This window comes from Scleropages formosus, chromosome 12 (assembly GCF_900964775.1).
Source record: "Scleropages formosus chromosome 12, fSclFor1.1, whole genome shotgun sequence".
Classification (NCBI taxonomy): domain Eukaryota; kingdom Metazoa; phylum Chordata; class Actinopteri; order Osteoglossiformes; family Osteoglossidae; genus Scleropages; species Scleropages formosus.
The window spans coordinates 23,612,055-23,625,801 of record NC_041817.1 but is presented as its reverse complement, the minus strand read 5'-3'; the positions used below and the strand labels follow the sequence as shown (position 1 = coordinate 23,625,801).

Here is a 13,747-nt window from a genome sequence, read left to right as displayed (position 1 = left end):
GAGAAGGAACTGCTGTCGTATTTTGGACTTCACAAAATAGAGAAAAAAAAAAAATCTACTCTGAATGAATACAGACGCTCCTCCATTAATGTAAACACATACTGTATAAATCACTGCAGATTACTCATTACTATTATTATTAATCATTCAATTATCTGACATGACTTACAATGTTAGGTTTGTATACTGCTTACAATAAATATATGCTGCTTACACTGATTTACCCATTTGTACTGCATGGTAATTTTTACTCAGTTCAAGGTAGGTACCTCGATCAAGGGCTCTACAGCAGAGGACTGCAACCCAGGTTTTTTCATAGCAATACAACGACATAACCAACACACCACCTGCTGTCGCCCATGAAATCAGATTTGTTACGAATATGTTTCCCAGTATTGTGGAAACATATGATTGTAGCAGTTTTCCACCCATCCTGTACCGGAAAACTGGAAAACGACAGGTTCCTGGGATCTTCTCATCCGAGGTCTGGCCCTGGACGGGCGCGTCTCACCTCGAAGCCCTAACCATCTAACCTGAAGGCGCAGAGGCCCGACTAAACACCCTGCTGATTTGCCCTTTTCCATCGCGCAAGCGCACCATGTCGCAGAAGAGCCGATTCCGGGGAGCCGTCTGTAAATTATAGCGTGAGCGAGAGCCTGCGAGATAAACTCACTCGACTCGTGTCAGTGCAACATGCTAACAGCTGACTGGGATGAAAGGGAACAAACACTAACAGCTGACATTCTACAATCACAGCATAATGTGCCTTTCGCCTAAGGAGATGCGCAACTCTCCACTTTCCCCGCAGTTCTTCCTTCTTCATTCCATTCGCTTTTAGAACTGAAATCTACTTAGAATGGATGCAGGTACAATAAACACTCTCCCTCGCTCCCTCAGAGCTGCTGAATCCCTTTTGGGGGGTGTCAAAACATCTCATTTGGAGGCATCTCTCACCTGATCCACCGGAAGCCCCCTAAATGTGCATCACACCATCTTCGCCCGTTACCGAGAGCAGTGCTTTCTCGCACCCCAAAATCTACGTCAATTTGGAAAAAAGCATTCGATAAATTAATAAATGCAAATGTAAACATAGCTGGGGTGGCTGATTGGACGACGGCAAAGTATTTATAAATAAAAAAAAAAAATAAAAATCAACTGACGCTACATTGCTTTGAGACGGACAAATGCAGATGCACGGCCAGGTATCCGGCTCCCCCCCCCCCACCCCCCACGACTACCTGCCCGCCATCGCTCGCAGAGCGGGAAACATCCAGTGAGGGAGATCAGACAGCCGACATTAATAATGGCAGGAACGCGCAGACAAATGAAGAAATGTGTGGCACTGTCAGAGCGAGTGCCGAGCACCAAATAATAGGGCCGGAGTCAGATACTAGCCTTCGGAGCAGCTGTCATATTAAATAATAATGAAGGATCTATTAATATGCAAAAGAACCAGAAGCAGACTGGCTTAGCGCTGTCATGCCTCTGCATATTGTCATATTGTTCATTATTAATTAACGTGCTCGCTGCCCCATACCTGTGCCGTGTCAGAATATTCTGGAACACACGTTGGACGCATGTGCCCTCTTTCACTAACAGTGTGATTAAATTAAAATCATATTAACAACACACGGGTACACAAAGTCTGACTTTACAGCGCGGCGACAGTCACTAGTGCTCATCTGAATTTTTTTTAATGATAATTTTTTTTTTTTTTGTCTTATGACTGCGAGCTGTGTCAAAATCTTGCTTTATTTATCTTAACAAGTAGGCCGAGGAGAGCGACTGCATTTCGCTGAGCAAAGAGGCTTAATTTTATGCATGGGCTGTCGGCAGAGACGAACTCGGGGAGGAACGAACGTGATTTCTGAGCGCGCCGCCGTTTCCGCCTCGCGCCGCTCTCTTCGTGGTTAAAAACGGCGTATCCGTTACAGGCGAGAGCGATCTTTACGTGGAACCGTGGGCCGACACGTCTCACGTGTTCACGCTCCTCGACTCCTAATAAAAGCGAGGGAACTTCCGGCACGGCTTCTAAATGCCCCCACTGACACGTTATGAATTTCAAAATTTATATTTAATTCATGTCCATGTCACTCATTGATCCCCGAGGAGTAACCGCTTGTCCGGGGCAGGGTCACCGCGATCCAGAGTCTATCCCGGAAGCACAGGGTGTGAGACAAGGTTCACCCTGGATGGGGCACAGACTCAAAGTTGGCTCCTCAAATATGCATTTCGTATTAGACAGAGGAGACAAAATGTTTCTGATGAAGACAGAACCACATGGTTCTGGTCTCTGGTGTTCACCAAACCGTGCCCTCATTCTTGGTCTTTATTCTTCATTCTTTTTCCTGGTAAAACACAGACAAGTGCAGGACAGTCTTTTTCTCCCTTGTGTTTTACATCGTTTTAAAGACAACTAATACAAAATCCGGGATCCAATCATCAAACGCAAACAAGGGAACGAATTCAATCGTAACTGGAACGACACACCGTTTCCCACACCAAATTGCATCTGGAGCGCTCAGGTTTCCGTCACCTCGAAGATTCTGAAACGCGATCGGATGGAAACGGCAGAAGCCGACGCAGTATCGCCGATCCCATTTAGTCTGCTGACGCTGATCGATTTACAGCAGCCGTCATTTCCGATTTCAAACGTTCACGTCCGACGTCTGCTTGTCTCCTCGAGTTATTCGATTACGAGACGGCGGCTCGCGTCGCACCCTGAACCGGGCCGAAGTGTAGAGCTGTGGCTCTGTCAGAAATCACCACCTGCAGCCTGGCGTAGACCACACAACTCATTTACATCATACAATAACAATAACTACGGATGCAGCTTTGATAATCAGTACATCGATACTCTTTCAATGCCTGTAATGGGCCAGCAGGCAGCGTCGTGGTTAGAGCTGTCATTTATTTAGCAGATGCTTTTCTCCAAAGCAACTTCCAATGAACTCTATATAGTGTTATGAGCCCATACACCTTATTCACCGCGGTGACTTACACTGCTGGATACACTACTTACACTGGGTCACTCATCCGTACATCAGTGGAACACACTCTCTCTGTCACTCACACACACACACTATGGGGGAACCGGAACAGCATGTCTTTGGAGGATGGAAGGAAACCAGAGCACCCAAAGACTTACACCGCTAGATACAGTACTTATAAGGGGTCACTCATCCATACATCAGCGGAACACACTCTCTCTGTCACTCACACACTATGGGGGAACCTCAACAGCATGTCTTTGGAGTGTGGTAGGAAACCAGAGCACCCAAAGGAAACCCACACAGACACGGGGAGAACATACAAACTCCACACAGACAGAGGGGATCGAACCCATGTCCCCTCGCGCCACCCAGGCACTGTGAGACAGCAGGGCTACTCGCTGTGCCATTGTCACTTTGCAATCCAAGTGTGCAGGTTCAACTCCCCCCCCCCCCCCCCCCCTTATCTAGTGCCCTTAATCAAGGTATTTACTCTGATTTGGGACAGCAAAAAAATGACCCTGCTGCATAGATGGGTAAATCGTTGTAAGCAGCGTCGCGTATCAGATAACGTTACGTTTTTCTGTGGACAAAGTTGTCCGACAAACAGATCAACATAAACCTAATGTCAATCTGCTCCTCTCAAAGTTCTTTCAATACATTTAATTCATTTTTCCGAGGAGACTTGCCATGTTTGGTTTGTTCGCTAAGATACTTAGAGCGATTTTACCCATTTATACAGCAGGGTAATTCATACCATATCATTTCAACCTAAGTACCCTGATAAAGGTACCACACAAAGAGTGGGGATCCAAACCCAAGGCCTTTAAATCCCTGCTCCTGCTATTGTACTCGAGCTAGGAAGTTGCACAGAATTCAATAAGAAAATTTATTCTTAGAGCTGGGCCAGGGTAGACGGTAAACCGCGGTGCACAAAAAAACGGTAACAAAATCTGTCAGCTGCAAATACATTAAAACAGCGCAAGACAAAATATGTCCCATAAACTAAAACCCTCCGAAAAGCATTTTGCCCGGGAGGACTGTTGTAACTGCACTGCTGTGATCCGTGTCATTCCAGCAGCGCTGGGTGATGAGAAGTAACAGCCCGTCCCTCCCGCCACCGTTGCCACCAGTTATTTTTTATTTTTTACCAAAGCCGCCGAGTGCCGCGCGCACAAATGACACTTCATTTCATTTCGCCTAAATCTACATCCGCCTTCAGACGCCTCCGCGATCCTCACGGACACGGACGTTAGCCGCGTCGCCGTCAAACTCCGTGACGCGCGTCACCTGACCGCCGCAAGGGCGGCGCTAGGAAACCGCCCAGCCCGGATTGACCGCGAAAGAAGGGACGAGCGAAGAGGTGCGCGTGCGTCCCGACCGTGACGGGACGCTCGCGGAGTCCATTCCCAGGCCTAGCAGGAAGCCGGGGGTCAGAGTCGCAGCCCGAAGGCCCCCGAAGCTCCTTCGGTCTAAAGGAGATGTCATTTCCGCGCGCTGTCGGCCCCGGAGCAAATAATAGGATTTGGAAGGGCAATCTTGCCGTCAGGCATTAGAGGATGCAAAGCCCCTGGAGCCCAGCCCAGAGGAGGCCATTTACAAAGGATGTGTTTGATATTTGTTTTATTAAATGGGAACGTAAGCAGATTAAGATTTCTTCAGCTAACCCCGACCGAAGTCATTTAAAGGGGAAAAGAAAAAAAAGATAGCGATCAACGGCACCGTGGCGTCTGCTCTGAACCCAGGGACTCGACTTAAGGAAGCAACACTTTGCCCTTTTGTACATTCTAACAATGACGGAACTTCGTGGCAACAAACTCGCAGAAAAAGTGATTGGAGCAAATTACGGACGTTTTTTACAGACATATTCCGACGAGCCGGGCTCCTCGGCTCACGAACACGTGTGCGAGCGGAGCTCAGTCTGTAATTTGTTTTGAACTCTGAAGTCACTTTTACCACAAAGTCACTATTGATAAGAAGCCAATAATACAAATTTTATTTATTTGTGGGTTTGGGTTTCCAAAAGTCTTGGATACAGCTATAATAACAATATATTTATTTCATACGACTTTCTTTCCATTCACATTTATTCATTGAGCTGACGCTTTTCTACAAATCGACTTGCAATGTTATCATTACAATTATTGCGGTCGCAAGCTTACAATTATTTAACAATTTATACAGCTGTGCAATTTTTTTCTTTTTTTTCCTGGAGCAATTTAGGGTAAGTACCTTGCTCAAGGGTACTACAACCGGAAGTGGGGATCGAACCCGCGACCTTCGCACCCAAAGCTCTAATCCCTACACTACCAGCTGTCATTTTCTCTATTTTCATAAATTACATGTATTTGTTTAGCAGACGCTTTTCTCTAAAGCGACTTCCGATGAACTCTACGTAGTGTCATCAGCCCACGCACCTTATTCACCGTGGTGCCTTACACTGCTAGATACACTACTTACGCTGGGTCACTCAACCATACATCACTTAGCGAACTCTGTGTGTGTGGACCAACAGCACTGGATGGAGACATCCCGCTCGCTCACCTGATGGACTCCGCCTGGGGCGGCGGACGGACATGGAGCGGGTTGGATACCAGACGTCCAACAGGGTGGCTCATCAAAGCGGCTCGGCGTCAAACTTCGAATCCCTCAACGTGCTCCGCGTGCCCATGCGGGAGCTCGCGACAGTCAATTACAAATCTGCATCACCCGTTGACCCGCCGACGGCCGTCTCCGTTTCTCCTCTCATTTCCTACGGCATCGCCATTAAAAACTGCGCACTTGAGGGCGGCGACAAGGTGGATCCCATTTGAGTCCACGCGCGCGGAAATACGATCGGCTCCGTCAGGCCCGGCCGTCTCGCTCTTATTTACTGTTTTCCGAACGCCTTGACAAAATGTCAAGATCACAGAATAGAAGCAGAGAGTTCTTCCAGGGTCTGACGAGAACGATATCAAAGGCCCCCTCCCTCACCCCACCCCCCTTTCTTTTTTTCCCTCCTTTTTTTTTTTTTTCGCCATGTTCAGCTAAACAAAACCGGGCTCTCGAGGCCTGCCTGTCCCCTGTGGCCTTTAAGTTCCTATTTCCAAAAAGACACCGGTGGCACGACCTCTCGCAGACATAAAAGTGGGCAAAGTGATTCCAGCTCCGGCGGCGGAGAGCAGCAGCGCCGCGTCCGAGGGCCCCATTGTTCCTCGTTGCCAATCCTACGGCTCCTTTTGAATTTCAAAGGCGGCTCCGAGGCACTTTTGGCCAAATGCTGGAGTGTTGTGTTTGAGTGTTTGAGCGGCGGGATGAAACGCCAAAGGAAAAAAAAAAAAAAAAAAAAAAAGAAAAACTTACAATAACAAAGGGAACTTATTTCTTCCATGAATTTAAAGAAGAGGATAAAATAAAAATCGAAAAAAAACACGAGGGAAAACGGTGGGCAAGAAATGTTTGATATTCTATATGGATATGTCAGAAAAATATGTGCCGATGGTTGCTGATTTGTGACACATTTTAATAAGGGGGCACATCTGAAAGGTGCTAATGGGAAACACTGCTTTGAAAACGCAGCCGACCTGTAGCAGCATTGTGGTAAAAACCGAAGGTGATACCGCGGCGAGTTTCTACAACTGCGATTCATTTTCGAGCACTTAGGCAAACGGGAGAGGGAAACAAAAAAGCGTGAAAAGCAGGACGAGCTTCTTCACGGACATCAAAGTGCGCGGAAAAAAGGGTGCAAAGTATTCACCGCGGTAAAACGCGCTCGGGGGGCAAACGCAAAGCACAGAAAGGTTGTCGTGGATTCTGGCAACGATGGGCCCGATTTAACTCCAGAGCTGCCTGCGCACCTACAGTACCGCAGTGGCTTTAATTGGCCTAATTAAATTCCACTCAAGGCGCTAAACAACTTCTAATGAAATAAATAATCTTGGAGAAAATAATTCGCAACCAATTTATTATCTTTCTGTTCTGATGAAACCAACAATTGATGGTATTCGAATGAAAAAAACGATTAAAAATTGGTTCCATCCCAAAAAAAAAAGAGATTTTTGTGAACAGTGTCAAAAATGTTAAGGAAAATGTCAAATGAAGAAAAGACTACAGTGAGTTTTATAAGTGTATCTGCTTCAAAATCTGTTCTCATCAGTTAAACTGTCTGATATAATCAGACTGGATAAGATCCAGATTGTTAGATGTAATATAAAATATGATTTATATGATATATTATAGGGGCAGGTGGTGTAGTGGCTAGAGCCAGTTGTACAAACCCTGATCGAGGTACTCATGTAGTAGAAGTTACCCAGCTATATGAACGAGTAAATCAAACGGCTTTGTACGCAAACTGAAAATTCTAAGTCAAACTGGATATAGATGTCAGATATGAGGGCAACTACTAGAGCAGTGGCACGGCGCCTGGGTGGTGCGAGAGGGCATGGGTTTGATCCCTGCTCAGTCTGTGCGGAGTTTGCATGCTGTCTGTGTGTGTTTCCTCCAGGTGCTCTGGTTTCCTCCCACTGTGTGAGTGACGAAGAGAGTGTGTTCCACTGTATGGACAAGTGACCCAGTCTAAGTAGTGTCTCTAGCAGTGTAAGTCACACGCACACACACATTGTCTAAAACCGCTTGTCCCAAGCAGGGTCATGGTGAACCGGAGCCTAACCGGGCAACACAGGGCGCAAGGCAGGAGGGGGAGGGGACCAGGACAGGACGCCAGTCCATCACAAGGCACCCCGAGCAGGACTCGAACCCCAGACCCACCAGAGAACAGGACCCGGCCAAACCCGCAGCGCCACCACGCCCACCTGCGGTGTAAGTCACCTTGGTGAATAAGGTATGTGGGCTGATAACACTACACAGAGTTCATTGGAAGTCGCTTTGGGAAAAAATCATCTGCTACATAAATAAATGTAGTGGTCAAAACCGCCACCTTTGAATCCAAAGGTCCCACCTCTGGCTGTAGTACCCTTGAGTAAGATACTTACTCTAAATTACCCTAAACTGCTCCAGTAAAAACTACCCAGCTGTATAAATGGGCAAAATAACTACAGGTAGTTTAACAGCAGAAGCTGCTTTGGGGAAAAGTTCAACGGAGAGTCAACGTTGGTAAGTCTGCAGTCAATCGTATCAGCACTTCAAGTGATATCACTACGTACATCTGAGCCAGCGGTGGTGGCCCAGGGTTCAGATCCATTTCAGTGAGTGAATCAAAGCCTTTTTCCCCGTGATTCAAGTGAAGGCTCTGTTTGTACTAGGATCCAAAAAACCCCAAAAAAGGGCACGTTACACAAGGAGCAGCAGACTCGTACTTAGAGGGCCGATCACGAAGAGCGCACATGTACCGCCTGGACTCAGAGACAATACTGCAGACACACATAAGTCGCCTTTGTGTTTCACCATCGGTGTTTGGTGCAATGAGGCTTGTAGAAAAGTGGTTAGAGATCCGGACGGCGGGCCCAGGCACGTGACCTACGAAGATGGGACCCCCGAACTCACCTGTGGGAGGAATGATTCCCGGCGACATGAGGCCCGGGACCGAGTGCGGCATGATGTGGGGGTTCTCCGGCGACGTCACGCTCTGGGTCCTCTTCGGGGGTCTCCCGGGTCTCGAGCTGGAATTGAAACAAAAATGGGTGGAGGTGGGGGGCGTTTAACATTTGGACTCCACCAAAAATCCCATTCCATGCTAAAGAGTTAACACACTACTGTAAATAAGTTTCTTTTCAAGGACAGTTGCTTTCTGCAGCTCGACATAATAGACTTCCATTACTAATTAGATTACACGCTGAATTCATTTCCTTTATTGAAGATCAACCGCTTTTTGATGCATAATTCATAGCCCGTACCTCGTTACCTGCTCCTCAGTATTAATATCTCGGCTCTATTTGAATTGCCTCGTTTGCATATGCTAAAATCCGGAGTGCTGCCTTTTTTTTTTTTCCTTCCCGGCCCGAAAATTACATGTTAACTTGTTTTAATTATTGCAGTCGGTCCACTATTGATTTATGAGACTTTTAAAAGCCAAATATATGTAGTTCTTGTAATGAATGATATTTTAAGGTTCTTCAGGAAATTAAAAGCCAATGGCTGCCTAAGGAAATGTTCTGCTTGCTTGATTTAATACCGGAGCTAGCTGGAAGGCGGCTCGCCGACTGATTCCGACCTGTACTACATTTCTGATGGAATGTTTTATTACTCTACATGGCTAACCAAGTATCTGAGATGATAAATGAGAGCGCGCGCTTGTGCTCAAAGCCTCATCAAACGTCTTTGTTTTTCGCCTGTTTTCCCGTATCGGATGATAAGTTAAGAGCCACGTTTTGACTCGGCACCTCGGGGTTAGCGGGAGCGACATCAAGCTCCTTTTTAAAGCCAAACTTGCAAAGAACCTGCATTCTGCACAGCTCTGCATCTTCGGGCCCCGCGGTAGACCGAAACTTCGCTGATGTAATCTTCGACAGACGTGAAGGAACCTTTGTCTTTGCATTCGCGCCGAATTTTACGAGCGTAGGACAAAATGCCAGACGACAAAACCCCCAGGACAAATAATTAAAATTTTTATTCTTCTGATTATTTGTAGCTTATGAAATACTAAAATACTATATTTATTATATAATGAGACTGCAATAAAGAAGGCATCATAAGTATTGTAGCATACATTAATATTTGCATCATATTTACAGCTCACTGTTTAACAACATAAAATTAGTTTCACAATCATAAAAATGCACAATGAACAGAACATCATACCGTATCTTTGAAAAATAAAAAAAAAAGCAATATTAAAAAAACATCGAGTTAAGGTTTATTTAAATTTCATTTACTACCACCTGATCCTGTGTCCTACGTCATTCAGAAATTAGCCAACACAGAGAAAGATTGCAATATTAACATAATTTATATTTTTTCTTACAATTCTAATGGTACTAAATGGCATTAAAGTGCATTTTGTGTTACAAAACAGGAGGTTTTGTCTGGACCCTGAATTTTACAGCATGCATAGGCCTTTAAAATGAACAAACTAGACCCTAATATGGCCTAGCGCAGTGATAGCTGCTACTTTTGGATCCGGTGCTCGCAGGTTCGAATCCTGCCTTCTGCTGTAGAGCCTTTGAGCAAGGTACTTACCCTAAATTGTTACAGTAAAAATGACCCAGCTGTAAACCTGAGAAAGCAGTTTAACTTTGTATGCAGCGTTGGCTAAATTACGCTATAATAAACGTAATAAATACGAGACACCTATGAGATTAACAAAAACACAACCTGACAGTGCTGATCGTTATTTTATTTATACCGTACAACACTAAACTCGTCGTCAAGTCTGACGGCGGCGGTGTTATAATGCATCTAGACGACCTCCGCGCATCGCCGGTGCCCTCGTACGGATTTTATTCAACGCAAACTTTGCGTTTTGCTTCGTCAGGCACGATACGCGGGCAGAGAATAGCGTGAATAGGCACGAGCCACTGTAATTACATTAGATGAATTACAGGTGATGTCACTCTCCATCAGCGAACGAGACAGGACAGGACACAGAGAGGAAATGTGCGCAAAGGTAAACAAAGGGGACGACTTCAGTCCGTGATCTAAAAGCAGAGCCAACAAGTTGAACATCTTTTTCCCCTTATATAACAATAGTATCTACAAACCGCTTCAACTCCAGGATTTCATCGTACCACCCATACGTTGAGTAATGGTCAGCTGGTAGCGTAGTGGTTAGGGCTACTGCCTTTAGATCCCAAGGTTGCAGGTTTGATCCCCACCTCTGGCTTGTAGAACCCTTGACCAAGGTACTTACCCTAAACTGCTCCAGTAAAATAAGCCAGCTGTATAAATGGGTAAATAATTGTAACCTTAACACTGTAAATTCCTTGGAGCTAAATGAATAAATGTAAATAATTAAAGAGGACATTTTCCAGAAAAACCCCCATCTGCCTTGCAAATACAAACTATAGAAAGGGTGTATTACCAAAAGGCTGCAGTGACTTTTAAACGTATTTAGGGGCTCACACATATTTGTGTGTTTCTTATAGTGCACTGATGATGCATAACGCATGTTCGTGGACTGATGAATGCAATTTAGTGAATTAAAGCAAACATCTCACTTGATACAAAATCCATCCATTCATTATGGAAAACAACTTGTCCAGTGCAGGGTCATGGGGTGTAAAGCAGGGTAAACTCTGGGCAGGATGGCAGCTCATCACAGGGCAATCACAAAAACACACACACAACGTAATTATTGTATAATGCATTGTCGCGTCTCCCCCCCCACCCAAAAAAGGGAAAAGTCGTCTTGTTACTGGCTTCAACGAAGCAACGTACTGCGTAAAAAAGTCGAGGAAACCTGCTTGTCTAAACACTTCTTCACGGTAATACAGTAAAACACAGAGCAGCCCCCTTTTTGGGATGTCTCTTATTTTACACATTCTAATTTAATGAGGAGCAGCTCCACTGTGAAGAGCCTCGCCAGGCCAACATCTCACTCGCGAGGCATCGGCGGATCGAGGATTCCATTTCAGCCCTTTATCAGATTTTAGTGCTTTCCTCAAACCATATTACTCACAAATTAGAGGGAAAGAGGATACGAGAGCCGGCTCAGCGGGGGGGATGTTTTGAAATGTAATTCTTATTTCTACAGAAACACCTACTTGATCCTGCGATGAAAACTGCGGATGGTTTTACTGTCATCGTTTTCAATTTACCCCGCTGAATTATTTATGAAAGATCTCGGTGGAGGTGGGTGATGGTAAAAAGCTTTTTGACAACACGGAAAGCGGGGTGGGGGGGTAACGCGGGCGAAAAAGTAACATGTACTTCTCCCCCAGTCAGACATGGATCTGCGGGTAAATTCAAACGGCGCACAAAGCATTTAGCCGAGGTATTTGGTTACGCCGCCCTGACTCTGCTCGCGATGATTTGTACCTCCATAGGCTTCTGTACCGCGTTTTGCTATGAAATCAATTACATGGTGAGCTTGTCAAAAGAAGAAAAAGGGGGGGGGTTGCTGTTTATCTCAGGGGAGGGAGGCGGTCAGTATTGCAGTACACTGTGGGCCATGTGGCCTTTTTCACTCTCAAATTGGTGCGAGAAGTGTGTTTCGTATTTGGTAATCTCACACACGTGCACACGGTGCAACCATATCTTGGCAAGAAAATCCGAACCATGACCACCGGACTTTCGACTCTGCTGCAGGGTGTTGTGCAAAGTATTACTCGCCGCATCCATAGCGCAATCTGTGCACCTATTTATACAGCATACTTAACGACAGAAAAGGGTCACGACAACATAGACCGAATCAGAACACCATGAAAAAACATACACTCATAGGCAAAGCACCTGCAGCACGAGGGCAAATAATTACAGCATATATCGGGGATGGCCATGTAGAAGTAAATTTACAAATGTTTACGAGATATTCCAGAATTCGGTATTTATTGCGCAGGTCAAGTGTTATAGTCAAAGTAGTAAAAATATTCAAGAGAATATTTTTAGAGGTAGACACTGGTGTGGACCATAATAAAATACATAATTGTTACATATTGATCAAAAAAATAAAGGTATTATCAATAGGTCCATGAAAAACTAAATCTGAATTGTGGATTAACTGGTGTTTAACAAGCAACTATTAAAAAAAAAATGCTATATATGATATTACATATTTATATAAAGTAAATTACATGAAATAGCATATTATTTATATATTTACATCACATCAGATATCAGTCTACACACAATCTGTGGAGACTGAAGGCATTTTGCAGAGACTGACGAATAACTCATTCATTCGTTAGAAGTTCTTTCCGATGCGACAAATGGTCTTTCGTGGCCTCAACGTTCAACTAAATCTCCTCTTCAGAGATTCCCTTTGGTCAGCAGTAGCCCTTGAAAATCCCTGCGATACCTGGACTCTGCGGTGCCTCCAAACACATCATCTGCATAAAGCTAAAGCAAAACTTGAAGAAAGGAGCCGTGCGGACAGATACTTTGATAGTTCAGGACTCGCTCGTGGCGAAAATGCATTTTTATAATTAAAAATGAAAAGGGTCAAGTCCTGTCTTCTTAGCTGCCAAGTGCTCAACGCCTCCACGATCATGTGCATCGTTCCTGGAAAGTCACATTCCTTCAACGTTCCTGGAACAATAGGGGTGTGTGGATGAGAAGCCTCCTCACGAAATAACACCTCCACGAAAAACTTCAGCTAGCGGATGGTGCACATCAGCCCGGACTGTTAAAATTAAATGTTTTCCTCCATGTCACGTGGATGAGTCCTGCATGATGCTTAAACCTTGGTTCCTGTCTTAATAATCCCCATGTCCATGTATGGAAACACACCAAACCAGCTTCACACAGCAAATATGCTGCAGATAAAAAAAAATAAAAAAAACATAACTTTTCTTTTTTAATACATGCAAGTCTGGTGGAAAGAAAATAGAACTGAACTTTCCCTGAACCTTGCTTCCTTTAATGGACTTGATCCATGTTGACCCAGCCGTGCTAGCAGGAACCCGATACCATCCAACACGCTACTGCTGCTAATGCAATCAGATTATAGTCAAACAATACACTTCGCCCAGTTCACATTTCAGTGCACAACATTAGAGCACAACAGCCCGTGTCTATTAATCATTGCTCCAGTCCACCTTCCTTGCAGAAAGCCCACGCTAAGCATTCCGAGCACTCGGCTCATTCCGTCCTCGCTGTTCTTATCCTCAGTTATTCGTTTTAGAGTGGGGAAAAATGGAGGGAAAAAAAAAAAACGCAAGGTGTTT

The 13,747-nt window shown here is 45.0% G+C and overlaps 1 protein-coding gene across 2 annotated transcripts in view; it reads right to left on the bottom strand.

Annotated features, from left to right (window-relative positions):
- LOC108928414 (dachshund homolog 1-like) overlaps positions 1 to 13,747 on the bottom strand; it is a 138,185-nt gene that overhangs the window by 63,838 nt on the left and 60,600 nt on the right. For both annotated transcript variants that reach the window (XM_029256851.1, XM_029256850.1), the window contains exon 2: positions 8,472 to 8,587. In XM_029256851.1, coding sequence (XP_029112684.1) covers positions 8,472 to 8,587 — 116 coding nt within the window. The remainder of the gene's footprint in view (positions 1 to 8,471; positions 8,588 to 13,747) is intronic.